We start from the raw sequence: 20,865 nt of genomic DNA on the forward strand, positions 1-20,865 counted from the left end.
GTTTGCAGAATAATCTGAAACCTTAAAAGGGAAGGAGGTGTTCCAAAAAACCTAAAAACAGAGAGCAGTTGTCTGCACTGCGCAGACAATTCTTTCCTGAGAGCATCCTTCTCCCCTTCAGGCCAGCTCAGCAAAGCTCCAAGGCCCTCAATACTGCTGAAATAGCCACTGAAGTGGCAGTACTGGAGGCAGGTAGATAAGAAAACAGGGGAGAAAGCCTATGCTATCCTCCCCTAGCCGCTGAAAGTGCCACTAATGCAGCAGTGCTGGAGGTATGCAGGTAGGCAAGGAGGAGGGAAAGAGGATATGAGGGTTGCCAGGAGGAAAGAAATTGTGTGGGGAGGGGGATATAGGGGGAAATATGGTGCCCTCCTCAAATCCACTGATCAACTGCCACTGGCCCAGCCCAGTGGTAGGGTTGCCAGCTTCCAGGTGGCTGGAGAACTCTCAGAATTACAACTGATCTCCAGACCAGTTTCCCTGGAGAAATGGCTGCTTTAGAAGATGGACTCTACGGCATTATACCCTAATGAGGTCCCCCCTCCCCAAACTCCACTGAACAAAAAAAGTGGAGAGGCTATGGGGGCCTTCAAGGAAGGAAAAGAGCAAATAATGGGGGAGAAGGAAATTAGGTGTCCTCTGCAAGTCCTTGTGGGCCCCCTGCTTATTTCTCTGAATTGTCCAAGATGCCCAATGACACAATTTTAGCAAGCACTGAAACAGACAAGGGTGATAATGCCATTTTCAAGGATAGGCAGAATATGCACAGTTAATAAAGTTGTATTTATAATTAACATATACAATGTTGAGGTCTGGGCTCTGTCCCTATTTTCCCATTCTCCTCACATAATCCTTTTATTACCAAAATAAATGACTGGTCATTCCTTGTTCATTAGTATCCTCATGGGATCCTCCTAAGGGAACCGGGGAAGCTTTTACTACCCAAAGAGTGCTTTGCTTTTGTCCTAGTATTTTTTCTTTAACCTACAATACAATGAGAGAGGGTGAAATCGTTCATTTTATAGAGGCAAATTGCTGGGAAAAATAAAAAGTGGCTGCCCTATCTGTTAAAAATCTGTTTGCTCTTACCCAAGACATAAATCTCATTGTTGACTACGGCTGTGCTGAAGCGGTATTTCGAGTACTTCATTGGGGTGCGCTCCATCCATTTGTCTTGGCTTGGGTCATACTGCAACATTCTGTTGCTTAATCGATCAGGCTCATCGTCAGGGAGATCCATCTGTATGAAATATGACAGCCATATAATAATACAACATTTGGAGCCCTCCATGCACGCCTGCATGCGATTAATCACAGAAGACAGCTGAGCAGATAAATAACATAAACACATCAATTATAGCTGCGAAGTGATTCATACTCACTAGACTTTAACAGCACTCATGACTTGTGGCCGGGAAGTACATTGCAGAAGGCACATGAATAACGATACATTTATATTCTGCTGCAAGAGAGCTGAGAATTTGGATAATAAGAAACCATCTATATTTGCGGTCCTGACAGAACATAGTTCTTTTTAAAAGGCTTCTCTGAAGCCTCAAGAAGGGAGAAAAACCTCTTTATTTTTCCCAGGAGATGAAATGTTGATTTACTTGATTGCTCAGGTTACTCACAAGTTTCCAACAGGAGCTTTGAAGATTTGTCTATGAATAATTTTTAAAAGGTAATTTGCAAATTATATAGAACCAGATAATTTGCAAATTATATAAAACAGGGGAAAGGATTCACCCTCATTCCCAATGCACTGCAGCCCCTATCCAAATTGGCCATTGTGACAGGGTCAATGGGGCGGCGGGAACTAGGCTTGTATCTAAGCTCAAAGTCAGTCTTAAATATTTTTTTTTGACATTTGATACATTCCATTCCTTGTTTTTATGCAGGAGTGTCAACAGCTGGAGGCAGTCCTCTGGATCTCTGAGAGGCTCTGCCTCCTGTGACTGCTTTAAAATAGCAACAACGTTTGATTTATATACCACCCTTCAGGACAACTTAATGCCCACTCAGAGCGGTTTACAAAGTATGTTGTTCTTATCCCCACAACAAACACCCTGTGAGGTGGGTGGGGCTGAGAGAACTCTGGAAGAGCTGTGACTGATCCAAGGTCACCCAGCTGGCTTCAAGTGGAGGAGTGGGGAATCAAACCCAGTTCTCCAGATTAGAGTCCCACGCTCTTAACCACTACACCAAACCAAAACCTGGAGATACTATTCATCTTAAGTTTAGTTTATCCCTAATACGCAAAGAAGAGAATGTGCTGTAAAGTCTTCCTTCAAATGTCAGCTACTCCATCTGTAATATGGGGATAATAACACTGTCCTACTAAGTACTATTGGCCTTTTAGGCTTGTCTTGGTTGTTGCAAAGATTATTGAGATTGTGTGTGTGAAATGCTTCTATAAATGATAATTAATTAGTGTTGCCAGGTCCCTATATCCTCCTCCCAGTAGGAATTTTCCTCACCAGGAAAATTATCTTTGCAAGCTCCAGGCATCAGGGCCAGATCTATGGTTGCTGGTGCTTGTCCAGCTTTCCCCATGCACGCGCACAGCACGCACGCACTCCTGGTGCTGCGTGATGATGTCACTTTTGTGACATCATCACGCAGGGGTGGGGGATGTGCTGCCTTTGTGGCAAGCTGGCCACCCCAGCACACGGTGCACTGCGGAGCTGGAAGCAGCAGTGTGGATGTGCACTGGGGCGGCCAGCTTGCCATGTGGGCGGCTGAGCGCAGGGCTGAGAGGCCCTCCACGTGGTTCGCCTGCCCCGCTGATGGGACAGCCAGCTTGCCGCACGCTCCCTGTCCTGCGCACGCGGCGGGGCAGGCGGAGGGCCTCCCAACCCTGAGCTCAGCCACCCACGCTGCTACTGCCAGCTCTGGCGTGCTCCCAGCGGCTGGCAGCGGTGCCCGAGGGGCCCTCTTTAGTGGCGCCGGGGGCAGGCTACCCCCCTCAATCTGGCCCTGCCAGGCATTGATGAAATGATGTCACTTCTAGTAGTGATGTCATTGTGCCTGTGGTGTGCATGTTTCTGTGCTTTGTATGGGGCCAGTTTAGCCTGTTGGGAGCCAAAATTGGCCTATGTGAAGCACGGGAGCACTCCCATGGCCAGTGTGATAATGTAACTTCAGGAAGTGACATTGTTTTGCCCCACCAGGGCCACGCCCATTGGGCTTGCCCAGGTTGCCTGCCAGTGGTAGGCGATCACCAGGTGGTTTGCCACCTGTCTCTGATCGCAAGTGATTAGTGGTCAATGGAGCAAACCAGCAGGCAACTGGGAACCCTATAATTAATTAATCAGTTCAGAACAGTCAATAGCTTAGAATTCAGTCCTGGTCAGCTTACCTAAAGCAATATGCTGTATGGAAAAGGTATGGAAAAGGTATCTAGGGCCAATTGTTAGGTAACATTTTGTTCTGATAAAGTCATTATGAAATTATTTTACCATGGCTTTTTTGGCTGCATCCACACAACAATTCTCCTTATCACCGCTGATGTGAATGCAGTGGCATCAGAGCATCCACACTTTCCTTTGTTGGCTACCATTTCCCCAGGTGTGGTGGTGTGGTGCATCTGACAAAGAGAGCTGTAGCTCTCAAAAGCTTATGCTGCAATAAAGTTGGTTAGTCTTAAAAGGTGCTACTGGACTCTTTACTGTTTTGCACACTCCCAGGGGGTTTAAAAAATTAGTAATTGTTATTAAACTACTATGTAATAATGATCTATTGCCACAATCTATTAGTTCCTCTTGTCTTAGCTTTCATTAAAAAACCTACTATAGCTTAGAAGCCAAGGTGGAAAAAAAGCTCTGTGTGGATGCAGCCTACATGTTGTGGCGGCTTTATGCAACTGTACCCTCAAATGGTAAGAACCAGTATCTACCTCAGCAAGGGAAACCAATGAATCCAGAATATAACAAATCCCAACTCTCACCATATGAAGACATGTCCAGACAAAATTTTCACCTCATGACACTGAAACAGTAACTTTGTTCATGTCCAAAATACTGTGAGAATTAAGCCTTAGTTTAGAAATACTCCAACGTAGAGGCTCATTAGCTAGATAATGCTGCGAGCCATCCTGTTGTCAAAGTGAAGAGAAAGCTCTCTACCTAGAATTCACATTGCCGGTGCAGATAGAGGACACTAATTGGCAATTTAACTGCTCTTTGCCTGAGGCCACCTTGGAATATAAAACCAATCTCACCTCTAGACAGAGTGGCAGAGGGTTGAAACTGGGAAATCCTGAGCAAGTTGAGCTGAATAGGCCAATTTGTATTTTGTAGAACTGGGAATGCTGTTGCTGTAGAACTGATACTGTATTACTGGCTCAAACTGTACTTATGTGTGTAAAACTCATTATTGATACTTTAAATGTGAAGTGCTCCCACTTCCAAAGGAAACTTTTCTTGAATGTCTGGAATGTCCTATTCATGGAAAGGACAGCATGAAACACTATTATTATTAATAAAAAAAACCTCACACAGTGCTACCAGATAGTCAGTCAAAATGATGGGCCTTTATCTTGAAATCAAATGCTTATCAAAAAATCAATAGTACATCTGTTGTTGTTTTTTTCTTTTCTGTCTGGGCCCTTAAGTCATGCTGGAATCCAATAATCAGAGTTTGCTGCTTAACTGGCTGAAGTTTTAAGATGGCAGCTGACATTCAATCTTATGCAATTTTAAGATGAGGAACTGATGCTTTATGTTGACAATAATATTACATGACAATTAGGCGTCTTTGAAAAATCTCTGCTTAGAAGCACAGGATATATTTGGTTCTTTGTACAGGAAAAGCAACACCTATCTCACTGCATTTCAGGGTACTCTCAGGTCTAAACTAGATGTTGTTGCATCCATGGGTTTGACCTATGGACACCAAGACCAGTTTAGAGAAGACTTTGGGCATTTGGTGGGTGCATGGCAGGACCAGATGATCTTGTACCCCCTCCCCCACACCTTTTCAAGTTCCAAAACAGCTATAGGGGCTCAAGATCAGGTCCTTGAGGCATTTTTAACGGCCAAATTCCTCTCTAAAATTGTATCAGCTTCCACAAGTCAAACCCGTGGATGCTATAATGAATAGTTTGGACCTCAGACTCAAGATAAAAATGGCTTCTCATGATTTCCACTACAATTTTTCATTACAAGATATATACATTGCCAAAATATGCAGTCTGCCTGCTGCTTTGCACTAATATTGGCACATGTGTCTGCATATATTTTCACCACACTTTCCATTTCTAGTTCTATAAAGGTCAACATAGTTCATGGAAAATAAACTGTATCCACTACATTAAAGTTCAGGATTAATAAACAGGCAGTGATTTGCTGTGAAATCAAAGGTACAGTTATGGGTTGCAATTAGCCTCTTGCTGAAAGCAAGGTCAACATTAAGGCTCCAGTCTCCCCCGCCCCTACTTTCCACTCTCCCAAATCTCTCTTATAAGTTGTTAGTTGCTGTTCACAACTGCTTTTCGGCAATGGCCAACACTACTTCCTCCCAGATGCTGCAAGTGATTCTCAGCTCTATTCCTAAAATTTTGCTTTGGGTCATTGCCAGAAGGATCCTTGTTCAGTTTCAGTTCAGCTCTTTACTACCATGACTAGTATGTGATTCTGGATGTCCTTGTTCATCCCAGACTCTGTTCTTCCTTTGCACACATGTACCTGATTTATACTGAATCAGACCATTTGTCTATCAGGTCACTATTACTTACTATGACTGGCAGCAGCTCTCCAGGATCTCAGGTAGAGATGTTTCTTATTGCCTACTTACTATCCAATTCTTATTAACTGGAGACACTGGGGATTGAATTTGAGATTACCTGCAGGCAAAGCAGATGTTCTGCCCTTTAGCCACAGCCCCATCTTTATCCTTTTCCATTCTGTTCTAGTCAGCTACCCAGGAAGCATAGATCCTGAAGCAGTTTGAAGCCTTTCCAAGTTAGCTGTTGGCTCATGGACATTGCTCTGAAATCTGTTCTGGATGAGATTTTCTGTGAATCTGAATGTATTTCTTCCTTGATAAGTGACTAATCTTTTTGGCCCTTTGGGGAGACTAGCCAGAGATAGTGTTACCATCAGGGCTGGATAAAAGATGTCCTGTCCCTTTAATAGATATGTAAAAGTGAGCACCTGAAGCAGTTTATAACATGGAGGTAAGGTGGGGAGTTTGAGCCCTGATTGACTCTGGATGCAGCCGAGATCTACTCTCCCCTGCTCTCGCCACAGGTTTGGGACTGGATCTGGTGAAATTATCAGAGCCACTCCAATTTGAGCAAATGGATGGTTTCCCTATGAAAGGAACCCCGTTTAACTATGAGACTGAGTTAACTCCAGTGGGAATGGGAAGCCATTGGGAAGAGAGAACCTTTATCATCAGCGCCGCTGCCAAGTTTCCAGTGGTGTTGGGCATCCGATGGCTATGTGACCACAATCCATAAGTGCAATGGAAGCAGGGCGCTTATGCTTCCCAGTGGAAGAATGCCAATATCATGTATGGAATACTTGCTGGGGTCCCATTCCACCTTCCATGTAAGTCAGGTCTTTGAAGAGAAGGAGGCTAACAGCGTCCTCCGTACTGGCCCACTGACTGTGCAATTGAATTAATCCTGGGGCAGAGCCTTCCAAAGGGAAAGTTGTATTCTATGAGCCCCATGGAGTGCAAAGAACTCAGAAAGTTTATTGGCAAGAACTTGCAAAGAGGCTTCATTTGCCTGGAGAGCTCCCCCCATGCTGTGCCAGTATTGCTTTGCAAAAAGAAAGATGGGGGGGTTAAGGCTCTGTATGGATTATCGAGGACTAAATGCAGTGTCCATGTCAAACGCGTCCCCCCTACCCTTCATTCAAGATCTGTTGGGAGTGGTTTCCAAAGGGAAGATCTTCACTAAACTGGACTTAAGGGATGTTTATTACAGAGTGAGGATCAAAGAAGGGTATGAGTGGAAAACAGCATTCAATACCCCTTTAGGCCAGTTTGAATACCTGGTCATGCTGTTTGGGCTCCAAGGAGCCCCTGGAGTCTTCATGAATTTAATTAATGAAGTGTTGCGCAAGCATCTTTAAAAAGGGGTAGTGGGTTTTTTGCATGACGTACTAATTTATAATGATGATTATGAATCACATGTCAAGAGAAGTACTGACTACCCTTCACTAGAATTAGTTGTATGCAAAGCTATCTAAGTGTGAATTTCACAAAAAGGAACTGAACTTTTCGGGGTACAGAGTATCAGGCAATGGGTTAGGAATAGACCCACTAAAGTGCAAGCTGTCAAGGAGTGGGAGGCTCCAAAAACGAGATGCCAATTGCAAACTTCTATAAACCTTTCATTAAGAATTTTGCCAAGACTGCCCTCCCTCTAACTGATTTATTAAAATCCAAGGGGAGGAGGGCAGGGGATACAAAGCCAGGAGCTAAACTAAATTGGGATATGGAGTGCCAGAGAGCATTGAAAGGTTGAAAGAACTATTTACATCTGAGCCAGTACTGTGCCATCCTGATGAAAATAAAACATTCATTGCACAAGTAGATTCTAGTGATGTGGCCATGGGTGGAGTGATTTTGCAAGAGGGCTCCGATGGGAAACTGCATCCTTGTGCTTATATCTCAAGGAAATTCTCAGAGACTGAGAGAAACTGGTTGGTGTGGGAGAAAGACGCTGCAGCTGTAAAACTGGCACTCTCTACTTGGAGGCATTTGCTAGAGGGGGCAAAAGTACCCTTCAAGGTATAGTCAGATCATAAATATTTGGAAATTCTATGTAAGCCCAGAAAATTGGGAGCGAAGTAGCTTAGGTGGGCGGAATTTTTCTCCAAGTTTTGATCTACCCTTAAGCATCTTCCTGGGAAATCAATTTTTTTGGCGGTCGCACTATCTCACCTTCCCCAACATGATAGAGGGAGGGGATCATTACACCATCCCATCTGGGAGGAGTTGAAATACGATCTCAGGCTTGCTGCCCCCCTCTGTCCCAGCCTGATTCTTGGTTAGACAGGGTGAGGGCAGAAACAGAAAGGGACGGGGAGCTACCATTACAGGAACTTTTGGTGAAAGGGGAAAAGGGATGCTGGTATCATCAAGGGCGTTTATATATTCCAGAAACCCTGCCGGGGGGGGGAGGGAATATTAAAATGGTGTCATGATGACAAAACAGCTGGCCATTTCGGATTCGTTAAAACCCTCCACTTAACACAATGACAATTCTGGTGGCCAGGAATGAGGAGGGACGTTTCTCACTATGTGTCCACATGTCAAGTATGTGTAATGGGAAACAAAAGAGAGTGAAAGCTGCCTAGCCTTCTGCAGCCTTTTAGAGACTCCTTCCAGACCTTGGGCTACCATTTCCATGGATTTCATCACAGACTTTACCCCTTCTAAGGGAAACAATTTTTGAGATGTTATATCAATTATCAACAAGATAATTGAGCAAACGTTCTTCCTTTTGCAGAGTACTGTAACAACAACAGTGTACACAGTTCTATTGGAGCTACTCCCTTTAAAGTTATGCAGGGGTTTGAAGGGAAACCCATGCCGTTATTAGAGCCTGACTCAGCTGGAAAGGGGGGTGATTTACAGCAATGGTGGACTGACATCATAAATCAACGGGACATTATAAAGCAAACCTTGGAGTCAGCTAAACTGGACTATAAACATCAAGCAGATAAGAGGAGATCTCCCTGCTGGGAATTGAACGTGGGGGATAGTGTGTATGTATCTACCAAGAACCTAAGACGCACTCAACCAAGCAAGAAATTAGGATGGAAGTTTGTAGGGCCATTCAGAGTTATCTGTCTAATTAATGATGTTACTGTGGAGCTGGAAATACCTAAAAATTTGAAGCAGGTGCATCCAGAGTTCCATTTCAGCCTTCTGAAAAAGGACCCAGGATCCAGTAAGTGGCACCCAGAACTGGCAGCACCTCCTCCTATTATGGTAGAAGGACAGCCACACCGTGAAATTGAACTTGTGTTGGACTCAAAACTTAAGCGGGGAGTGCTGTACTATCTTGTCCAATAGAAATACTTCCCCAAAAGTCAGGCGGAATGGGTTAAATCCACTGACATTCAAGCCTCTAAACTAATAAAAGACTTTCACAGGAAGTATCCAGACAAACCAGGAGGAAAGTGACTCTTGGGGCGGCAGGATGGCAGGATGCTAGCATCTGCCATACCCATACAGGTGAGGGGGGGGCGGAATGGAAGTTCCACTGTTATGATTATGTCTTGCAGCTTCTCCCATGAACTGACTGTTTTCACTAGACGGTTCCTAGCACTGGGAAAGGAGTCTGTGTGACCTTGGAGGCTTTATCCTCCCTTGTGCAGATAGTTCCCAGCAGAAAAGAGGGTGAGGAGAGAGAAATACCAGCCTAGGAATGATATAAGTATCTATGCTTTTGTGGTGCTTTATTCCTGACAATGTCCATCATAAGATGTCCATCATAAGATCGTACTACACTCTTTCAATAAAGCTTTACAAACCTTGTGGAGACTTTTGAAAAGTGTCTTGGCAGATTGTTACACCAACATCACCTGGTAAATGAGAGCCGTTTAAGCCTCTATTAAAGGGACAGGACATTTTTTTCTTCAGGCTGTTGGCAGTCCAGAGCCACTGGAATAGCTTTCCTTCATTTGTCAAGGAGCAAGTGCTTTCAGACCTCATAAAATTGGCCTAGTGCATCTTTGTATACATGAAAACCTAATTTGGAGAAGTAGCTTTATTGCCTTCTCTGCTATTTACCTTTCATTGGCTCATTAAATAGTCCACAGGCTTCCATGCCTTATTCCTCCTGCATTAAATGATGGTATAGCTCTTTATTTTTCTCTTACATAAACTGGAATAAAACAACATACTTTTACAACATGTATTTCTGCCTTTTGAAGTTGTATTTTTGTATTTCAAGTTCATGAGCATTAGTATTGTCCTAGAAGAATGGCCTCTGCAGGGCTGAGACCCTCTATATACACTTTTCTTTTTAATGGCACTGTCAAAATCTGCCACTTGAAGCAGGTTGATTCACCCGGCCTACCAACAGGGCTGGTTCAATGGCTAAAAAATACCGTAACATGGAAGCTGCCCTCTGGACATGCCCTTGGTGCAGAAACTCCTAAAGCAATTGTCATTGAGAGGGTGGAATGACTCAGACCAAAGCAATCCAGTTAAGAGACTTGCTCTTTTTATGATGAACATATGTAATAACTAGACAAGTGTAGTAGCTAACAGTTCCCAATTCAAATCTCACCTCAGGTGTGATCTCGCTTAGCCAGACTCCAACACTCTCTGCATCAGATCTCCTCAACAAGATGGGGATAATAATACCGGATAATCTTACATTCCAGTGAGGTGCTAATCTGTTGCCACAGAAACAGAGTCTTGTGGCACCTTAATCTGTTTTTTGAAGCATAAGGTAATGTACACACAGCTCTCTGAACTCTTGAAATGTGCTGTATGCATATTAAGGTTTATTAGTATAATATGGGAATAGGTACACATAAAAATTCAGTCAAGGAATCTGGTTTTCTAACAAAAAACTATTTTAAATGGCACACCTGAAGTGGCATGCCAAATGTCTGTTTCTAGACAGGGGCCACCTGCACTGTGCCAAACAGGTTGTGGCCATTGGCAGCCATGCTCACCAGACCAAATCAAGACTTCTTTTTTCCTTTCTAATTGGTGATGATGAGTACTGACCATCTGTGTGTGGTGTATGTAAGTGAAGAACTGGCTGTGTTCTGGCACATGTATAGAATGTTGTTTGGATTTGTTCAGTTGCCCCATCTGTTGTCCACTTTTCTCCATTAAAATACGACAGAACAGTGTATCATTCTGTATACATCATAGCCAAACATGGCCGTTTCCACACTACTCACCTTCATCCGGAACGCTGTGGAACGTCACAAAAAAAAGTGGAAGATAGCGTCTTCTTGCACGAGTTTTGCAGATTGTTGCACAAAACTCGCACGAGAAGACGCTATCTTTTGCATTTTTTTCGCGATGTTCTGCTGCATTGCAGATGAAGGTGAGTAGTGTGGAAATGGCCATGATATCTTTTAATTCTGGCCAGAAGCAGTTACAATTTTTTTCATAATTTGGGGCCACATATAGCCATATTGATATATTACTGTTACTATAATCTCATTTTATAGTGGAAGAATAGATGTGGACCCATTTTTATCTAATACAAGTGGTGGATGATTATTATTATTACTATTGTGCTTTAAATGCACACTGGTTTTAACAAAAATGCATATAATGATTCAGTGCAAAAGTGCAATGGTATATGAAGAGTTAAATCTATAGTTAGCAAATCCTATATAAGCATGAAAAGATCAATATTATAAATGCAGAAGAGGAGGAGGAGGAAAATGCCATGCCTTGGTTCCAATCCAAATTGGGCCCCATGCACCTTGGAGTTTTCTTCCCAGTGGGGAAAAGGGGAATGAGGGGGGGAAGTGGGGGGGAAAGGTATTACAGCACTATTATATGAGCAGATCAGAGATTTTTCAGACCAGGGAAGGCAAAATGTTCTAAATACACTAGCAGCATAGTATGTAATTTCTCTGACTGTTAATTAGTAACATTTTCCAAAATTCACAGCTCTTTATAAGCAGCATTAGTCAGTACAGGTAGCTGGTTTACACCATAAATATGCTAAAATGCTAAGCAGTGTTCCTCACCTGTGGTGTCCATCCTCCCATTACGTACAACCTGTTTTTCACTGTGACCACAGCATGGCAGGCTAAGGGCACTGGGAGAGGAGCCACAGTTCTCCAGTTCTCTTGTTCCATGGAGTACTTCTCCACACAGTTTGTGATGTGGTATTGATTTTTAAGTTTCATTTGACCTCCTATAACATATAGGTCATTATGAATAGTACCCAGAGCGTACAGCTCACGAAGCTGGGCAGTACACAGACTTTGCCAAAACTGATTTCCCTGGCTGTTGTACCTATAAGAAAACCGAATGTTAGAATTGCCACGCTCACAGATGAATACAGCTATATCTGAACTTAATTCCCTCCTTATTTTACAGCAATGTCAAAACGAGTCAGCAGGGAGTTTTATTTTCAACAAACAGAAAACATTACCAACATTTGCTTTGCAATGGAGACAACTCTCACAGGGTTTTTTGGCTGATTACCCGAAATATATAGGCACAAATCATAGTGATATTTGCAGAGATGCTGCATGAGAGGAAGTCAGACATAAACAAGAGATAGGATAGGAAGTTAATTCCTCTTTTTTCCCAAGGGGTTGTTACAGATTCCGTTGACCTACTTCCAACTGCCTCTCAGAATACCTGCTTGTGAAACCTACACTGGAGGCAAACAAGTTCAAAGCCAATTACTAGGGTTGCCAACAACATGGAGGAAAAAGTGTCTTATACCCTCAATAGAGGCTTTGTGGGATGTTGTCTACCAGGAATGAAGTATAGCCAATTGCTGAGTGTCAGATGTGCTATGCTTCTTTTAATCACAGTGTTAAAAGAAAAGACAACCTTTTTAAAAAGATAGAAAAGAAATATCCTCCATTAGAAGGAGATGGGGATGGTAAAATGCACAAGCCCAGCAATAATATGATTATTTTGCTTGATACTTAGCAGATGAAATCTCTCACATTTGTACTGACCCAGGACTCTCCATTAGCCTTAATGGGGTCAGGTGGTGTAAGGGTCCCAACTTTCTAGATGTTTGAGATTTTTCCATTTTATTTAATTTGAGGATGTGAGCAGGATCCTTGGATGTTTGAGGTCTGCTTGTCTGATCTTTGCCCTTCCTGGCTGCTTAAATCTGTGGGGTGGGGGAGGTTGTCTGACTGATTCCAAGAGGTAGTTAATGCCTCTTTGAGAGACAGGATAGTTGTCCCAGCCTTTGAGAAACAGGATAGTATGCCCATTATTAAAGAAACCTACCCAAGGCTCAGAAGCTTTGAATAATTACTGACCAGTCTCAACTGTGGCCTGAACATTGCCTAGTGAAATCAATGGTAAATATGGCCCTAACACCCCACAAAAAGAGAGATCCCTCTAAAATGGTCAGCTTATGGATTCTTCTAGATTCCAAAATGTTCTGGGTTTTTTAAGAATTCCAAATTCAAGCTCTGTTAAGGCAGCAGTGGAAGCTTGGAATGTGAAGCTCCTTGAAGATATTGACACGATTGCCTCTCGCTGACTTTCCTAACCCTTGGGACGGAAGCCAGCTCAGTGATTCAACACAGAACTGGGTGATCTAAAGAGGGCTGGAAGACAACTAGAAAGATGCTGGCAGAAAACTTGTGCTGAATCTGATAAGAGTGCTACAGAGCCCATTGGAGGACCTGTGAAGTGCTGATAGCGGCAAAGAAATGTTACTTCTCTGCAACCATTGTATCAACTAGATCACATCCATCCCAGTTGTTTAACATATCTCCACATCTTTTGTCACCTAAACCTGAATGCTTACTGGCTCAAGAACAATTAGCTGTGACACTTTTGCAAAGTTTTTTGCTGATAAAATAGTATGAATATGCTTAGTTGGAAGTCAGTTGTAATATAGGCAGTGCAGAAGAAATGCTTAACACACTGTCTGGTCCACTTTTGAACCATTTAGACTCAGTTACAAATATTGTCAAGATCCTGGCATCTCTGAGGGCCACTGCTTGGGCACTGGATCCTTGTCTGTCCTGGCTGCTAAAATCATGTAGACCACATTAATGAGCCCTTGATATCTATCATAAATCAGTCACTAACTCAGGGCATCTTGTCTTGACCACTCAAAGAAGCAGTCATCCATCCATTACTTAAAAAGCCATCCCTAGAAAAACTGATGTGGCCAATTATCAACCAGTTGCTAATTTGCCCTTTCTGAGCTAAGTGATTGAGAGAGCAATAGCTGACCAACTCCAGACCTTCTTAGAGAACTCTGGTGCTCTGGACTAGGGGTGTGCACCCTAAAAATATTCGAATTTCTCGCTTTGGGTTTACCTGAAGTGGGAAAAAAATTCAGAAATACCCCAAACTTCGAAATGCCCCTCAAATGGCCACAGCAGGAAGGGCCTTCTCTGTCTCCTCCACTGCTGCGTGGCCTTGCAGGGCTGCGGGGAGGACTGGAGCCACCAGCGCCACTGTGCTGCTTCCTCCGGGCCCGCAGTGGCCTGCAGGGTGGCCGAGAAGGCCGTATCCAGTGGCATGCAGCCCCGCAGGGTGGTGGGGAACACTGGAGCTGCTGCTGCCGCCCCCCCCCCCCGCCTCCACGGCTGCAGCGACCTTCTGGGCAGCCAGCCACCTCCACCACTGCAGCAGCAGGGCCAAGGTAAGTGGGGGGTGGGGGACTGGGGCTAGGGGTTGGGGGGATTGAGATGTTTAAAAGGACCTGCCGCTTGCAAGAGGCAGGGAAAGGGCCCTTTGAACTCTGGCCCCAAAGCTTCCTGAAGCAACTCGAATGCTTTGGGGAAGCTTTGATTCAGGATTTCCGAATCAGGAGCAGTATGCTGGCCCTGATTTGGGAATCCCGAATCTTTACAGATCGGGTCTGATTCAGGTACTCTGGACCCTTTTCAAACTGAAACTGAGCCCAGGCAAGATCAAAGTGATTGGCAAGGTGGAGATCTTGAAGGACATTGTGTTTCCCAGCAATGATGGGCTTCAGTTAACCCTAGCTGACTCAATTAAGAGCCTAGAGGTTATACTGGATCCAGCACTGATGCTAGAGAACCAAGTAAATGCAACTTCCAAAAAGATTTTCTCCCAACTCAGACTAGCCTGGAAGATGGACCCTTACCTTTATGTGGCTGATCTGGCTACCTGGATTCCTATGATGGTAGCATCAATACTAGATTACTGTAATGTACTCTACACATAAGTCTCCTAGAAGTCAATTAGGAGACTCCAGCGGGTGTAGAATACCACAGCTCATTTGATATCAGGAGATAGGCAGAGCATGCATATTACTCCCATTCTCAGGCTCTCTACTGGCTACCGTTCAGTTACTGGGCAGATTCAACTAAGCAAAACCAAATTATTAAGGAGAGCTTTTTTACTCAGGTAATAGGGCTGTGCTGTAAGAAATATTTAAGGCTAGATTACTGTAACTTACTCTATGCTGGGCTACCCCTGGGCCTGATCCAGAAACTACAACTGGTCCAGAATGCAGCGGCGCGGGTCCTAACCAGTATATCCTACCAGTCATATATCACACCTGTCCTGCACCAGCTGCACTGGCTTCCGGTTGAATTCCGAACCAGGTTCAAGGTGTTGGTTCTTATCTTTAAAGCCCTGAGTGGGTTGGGACTGGCATATCTTCAGGACTGCCTCTCCCTGTATGTTCCCCAGAGACCGCTTTGATCAGCGGATAAATGTTTACTGGTGGTCCCTGGCCCTAAGGAAGCCCACCTTGCTTCAACCAGGGCCAGGGCCTTTTCAGTCCTGGCCCCAGCCTGGTGAAACACTCTGTCAATGGAGACCCGGGCCCGGCGGGACGTATTATTGTTCCGCCGGGCCTGTAAGACAGAGCTGTTCCACCAGGCGTTCAGTGGTTGAAGGGGCCGGTGCCATGTCGGCCTCCCACCTTTGGGGTGGGGGGGTTCTCCCCACCATTGCACTTTAATGTACTTGGTTAATTTATTTGATTATTGCTTATTGTATGTTGATTTTAGAATCATTGTTTTCTTGTTGTTATTGATTTTAACTGTTGTTCACCGCCTAGAGCCCCTGAGGATGGGAGGTTTATATATCGAAATAATAAATAAATAAATAAATAATCACTTGTTTGTTTCAGCAATGTTTCTTTTGTGTGTTTGGATGTATGCTTTTAAAATGTCTGTAAACCATATCCTATTGTAATTGTACATTGAATGTGCTAGCTGTTGTTCATACTGACTTGCATTGTGTTATCCACCTTGCATCGCAGGCCATTTTCACACTGCTTAGTGTGAAATGTTCCATGGCTTGGTGCAATGTTCCATGGCTAATAAGCAGTGTAAAAGCAGCCTTAGTTAAAAGGGCAGACTGTAAACAAACAAATTTACTTCCATGCTATGAAAAGCATCATCTGCCCATCTGTGTACATTAAGCCTTTGTTTAAGGGGCAGGACTTTTTTTTCTCCAGGCTGCAGACAACCCTACCAGGTACAGAACATCTTGAGGGACAGCTAAAAACACACCAGCCATTAGGATGCTGCTGTGATATCAGCAAGAATGGAATTTTTTTGTCAAGGAAATCCCTCTACATAATCTGTCCAAGGAGTCTGGCTTTTTAAAAAGATGAACATCTGGTGAGCATGCGTGCATTTGCTTGCATGCTCACGCATGCACGCACACAAACCAATCCTAACTAAAATTATTTAAGTAATTCCCCTTGATTTCAAAAGCATGTACAGTATGTTCAAGAGTGCAGCCAAATAGCAGAATAACATATTATGTGCAGTTCCATGATTATTTTTCCTGATTTTTTTTACAAATAAGAGTACAGCCCTCAAGTGTGCAATTTAAAGGAGTAGACCAGTACAGTGGAGAGGAACTATTTAACTCTTACTTCTCATTGTATTTCCCCCCAGATTTGCCACTTTCAAACTGCTTTTAATTCTAATCAGGGCTTTTTTTCTGGGAAAAGAGGTGGTGGAACTCAGTGGGTTGCTCTTGGAGAAAATGGTCACATGGCTGGTGGCCCAGCCCCCTGATCTCCAGACAGAGGGGAGTTTAGATTGCCCTCCACACTGCTGTGGCGTGGCTCTTAAATCTATAGGCACATTATCATTTGGAGTGGAAGAGGGTGGCTTATAGGTATTTTGTTTATGAAAGAGAATACAAACCTATAAATTTCTATTTTCCTGGCCTTTTGTCTTGACAATTTGGCAGCGCTTGCCTCACCTGCCACAACGATATCATTGTTCTCATTAACCACACCAGTGCATATGCATCCCAGGCCTTCTCCATATTTGGGGGAGGAAATAAAGTAAGTCTTTTGTGTCGCAGGAGCATAACAGAAGCTGGCATCAGCATAATTACCATGTCTTGATCTGATACCCTGAGGGTTATTGCCAATACAAAGTAGAAGAGTTGTGGTCTCCATCCCATAGCGGAGAGTGAGAGCGGGCTGGTTGGATTTCTTGATGGTTTCTAATGCTCCCTCAATCATATCACTGCATTGTGAATTACTCAGAAGCACTGTGTTCCTTTTCCGAGCTTCCACGAGGAATGAAGGGCTTACAAGTGTGAGCCGCACTTGCTTCAGGAGCTCAATGAGGTTATCTGCACGCAATTTCCTACTGTGGTTAACCCATCTGAGAACTAAGTCCAAAATGCTGTCTTCCCTGGATACGTTAAGATCATCTGATTGGATCAGGCATAGCAACTGCTGCACTTCTAGCTCTAATATTTCTTCATGCAGGCTCACCTCTGAAAAGTGCTGGTACAAATACTTCTTGGCTTGGTCAGCCAACTCTTCTGCCCCGATGTGTTTTGCAAAGTAATAGATCCCTACACAGTTGGAAGCATCCATGTGATCCATCATGTATTTCTGACACATGTTGAAAACATTATCCATTTGCATGAAAAATGCTGCAACAGCCACACTCTGCACATTGTCATTAGTGAGGTGTAGCTCAGCAGTGTACACGTAGTGAAGAAGGACAGACACACTTTCTGCAGGCGTGTCATGCAGGACCACTTCTTTTTGCATGCATTCAACCAAGCCACAGGTAAACATTGCTTTGAAATAAGGGCTGAAAGCAGCCAGCATCAGTTTGTGGCAAGGGAACTTTTCACCTTCGGCCACCAAGACCACATCAATCATTTCAGTTAAATTTTTCATACTTTTTATTTGATCCAGTAAATTCAAGCTATGCTGCTGCTTCCTTTTACCTTCAGTCTTGTAATTCATGGGAAACATGCTTGTATTGCTATTTTAAAACCTCCTCCAGTATTTGCTTGAGTTTTAAATGGGCTATTTGCATGTCTGATTGCTTTCAGAATGATGTGCCTTCATCATGATGTTCCTGCGGGGTGGGGAGTGGGGGGAGGAAACATATAATTTTCTTATATGAACAAATCTTCTGACAATCAAATTTTTCTGTTAGATCTTTAAGGCAGTAAATATTTTGAGAGGACAGGTTATAAATCTATAATACATCTTTGAGCACATACAGTGTTTTCATTTCCCAGTGAAACATACAAGCTGTATTTTTCCTCTCTAGATATTGATGAACAAATGAAATGTATCTTACTTTTGCATCTGGAACTACTGTGTTTTTAATTTATTCCACTGATTGCCTTTGTTAATGTAAGAATGCTATTTAATCTTCCAATAAAATGTTCTATTAAAATGTTTTAATAAAAATAAACAGTATTCATATTATGAATGGTGAATTTATGGGAATGTTAAGTGAGGCCCAAAATTTATAAATCTGGATTCTAATAGATTCCAGTGATAAACTGCTGGCCATCTAATGAAAAAATTTGTGGATTTTAATAAAACATTCATTAATCCATGCCTACTTGAAAAACCAATGTCTCTTTTCCTACTCTTTTCCAAATCAATTGTGGATTTGGGCAAAAACAAAACAAAAAACCCTGACTCAGACACTTTTTGGACTTTAGGTTAACAGATGGTACAACTTTATTCTGATACCCACAGTCCATTAAGAATTATCTTGCGTAAGAACTCTACTAATTGAACTTCGTTGATTCCCAAGATGAAGCAATCCACAAGCTATTTGATCTCCCCTGTTAAGCACAGATACAGGCTTTCATTTGTGGATTAGACATCAGTCAAAAACATTGGCACGGGATCTTTCCACAGGAAGGTGCTTTCCCAGTTAGTCTTGCTGCCTTTGGTAATAATCAAAGAGGAGATAGGGTTGCTAGATCTGTGTGTGTGTTTTTGTGCATGTATTTGTGTAAAAAGATCAGTTCCTGGATACAATTACCAAACAGATATTCATGCATTAAAATAATACTCCCACTAAGATAACATTTCAATAATATTTTGCATTAGACATCCTAGATTGAGACAGCTCTGTTTGTACAGCTGAAAACTCAACAGTTCATGAGAGAGAGAGAAAATAGAAAGAGAAGGGTAGGTAGGGCAAGAGCCAAAGATTGTGGAGACAGTCCTGTAAGCACTTTCAGACTCATCGAAAGACATTGGTCTGGCCTAAGCAGAAGCACCTGGTTTTAGAGGGACATACTCCATAACAGAGAACCACCTTTACAACAGGAAAGGCTGCTGCACAAGAAGAAACAGCCCTTAGGATGCAAGGCATGATTCTTTCCATGTGGTCTATCCCTCCCATGGGCCAAGCTACAAGTGACGAATGACACTTGCCTGGCAAGTGAATAGGGAGGAATACACGTGAGTCTATTCACTTGTCAGGCAATTGTTATTCGTCACTTGTAGCTTGGCCCATGGGAGGGATAGACCACATGGAATGAGTTATTGGAAACAGGAGGTGGCTTAAACTTGAGAAAGGATAGAGGAAGTTGGGAGCAGGCCCTACAGAAAAGTACTCGCACTCTTCCTTCTGGCTTTTCATCCTAAAATTCCTTCCCCTGGAGTCTCTCATAGGCAGATAAAACTTCAGATTAGATTCAGAGACTAGCTGACCCTATAACTAAATAAAACTACAGAAGGAAACAAGAGTACCTTTTACTCTGAAAATGGAATGCTGATGGGGTAGGCTGTATAGCTGTTTTTAGCAGAGAATAAAAAGCAGATTATTGCAATACTAACTGCTCCAAAAAAAGTAGAAGAATCTCAGCCATAGTTCTCTTCCAAAACTTTCACAGGACGTAACCTGAGATCATCCAGAGCTTATTCATAACACATTTTCAGTTAGTCCTGACAGAATTTCAGCCACACTATCGAGTTCTATGATGATTCCAGTTGTTTAAGAAACTATGGTTGTTTAGCACATCAAGTACCAATCCATATGCAAAAGAACCTCCTCAGGATACAGTGAAGCCTCCCGCCATTAGCATTCCACACCCTGGGAAACTCTTACAGGATGACTCAGCTCAACCCCACCCCTCCTGAGTAGATACAAATGACCTACATCTTTTCCACACTGTGACACTGAGAGATCTCTGTCTTTTGGTGCTACACCTCTGAAGATGCCAGCCACAGCTGCTGGCGAAACGTCAGGAACTACAATGCCAAGACCACGGCAATACAGCCCGGAAAACCCACAACAACTATCGTTCTCTGGCCGTGAAAGCCTTCGACAATACATGTTTAAGAAACTGATTGCAGGTATTTGACAAAAACCAGCCCATACATTATACAGCAGGCACACATTAATGGTTGAGCTCATATAAGGAGATAAATCTAGGCTGTATGTTCATCTCCTCCTCCTCTTCTTCTGGCACCTTTGTACTTTACTTTTAATGAATTTATTAAAATAAACAGATTGCAGATATATACAAAAGATACCAATATTTGTAAAATACATTATCAATCTAAATCCTAAGGAGTTAACTGTGTTAGTCTGTAGTTGCAAAATAGTAAAAAGTCCAGTAGCACCATTAAGACTAACCAACTTTATTGAGGCATAAGCTTTCAAGAATCACAGCTCATGCATCTGATGAAGAGAGCTATGATTCTCGAAAGCTTATGCCTCAATAAAGTTGGTTAGTCTTAAAGGTGCTACTGGACTTTTTACTAATCTAAATCCCATCATCCTGCTTCCATAGACATATAAAACCCTTCACCATCAACTGGCAATATCAATACTATTTCCAATTATATAATTGCTACTTCCATTCCTTCTATTTGTCTTGACCATAAAAGATATATACTATAAATATCTCTATATTTTTGATAAGTGGATAATTTCACTAATGTATAGCTCTCTTTTATTTTCAACAACCAATATTGTAATG

The 20,865-nt window shown here is 42.9% G+C and overlaps 1 protein-coding gene across 1 annotated transcript in view; it reads right to left on the minus strand.

Annotated features, from left to right (window-relative positions):
* The window catches only part of KBTBD12 (kelch repeat and BTB domain containing 12), a 69,088-nt gene that overhangs the window by 37,323 nt on the left and 10,900 nt on the right, over positions 1-20,865 (minus strand). The window contains exons 2-4 of the mRNA XM_054978819.1: positions 16,800-17,984; positions 11,691-11,961; positions 1,090-1,240 (exon numbers count right to left, since the gene is read on the minus strand). Coding sequence (XP_054834794.1) covers positions 1,090-1,240; positions 11,691-11,961; positions 16,800-17,878 — 1,501 coding nt within the window. The 5' untranslated portion in view covers positions 17,879-17,984. The remainder of the gene's footprint in view (positions 1-1,089; positions 1,241-11,690; positions 11,962-16,799; positions 17,985-20,865) is intronic.

Source organism: Eublepharis macularius, chromosome 4, assembly GCF_028583425.1.
Source record: "Eublepharis macularius isolate TG4126 chromosome 4, MPM_Emac_v1.0, whole genome shotgun sequence".
Taxonomy (NCBI): Eukaryota; Metazoa; Chordata; class Lepidosauria; order Squamata; family Eublepharidae; genus Eublepharis; species Eublepharis macularius.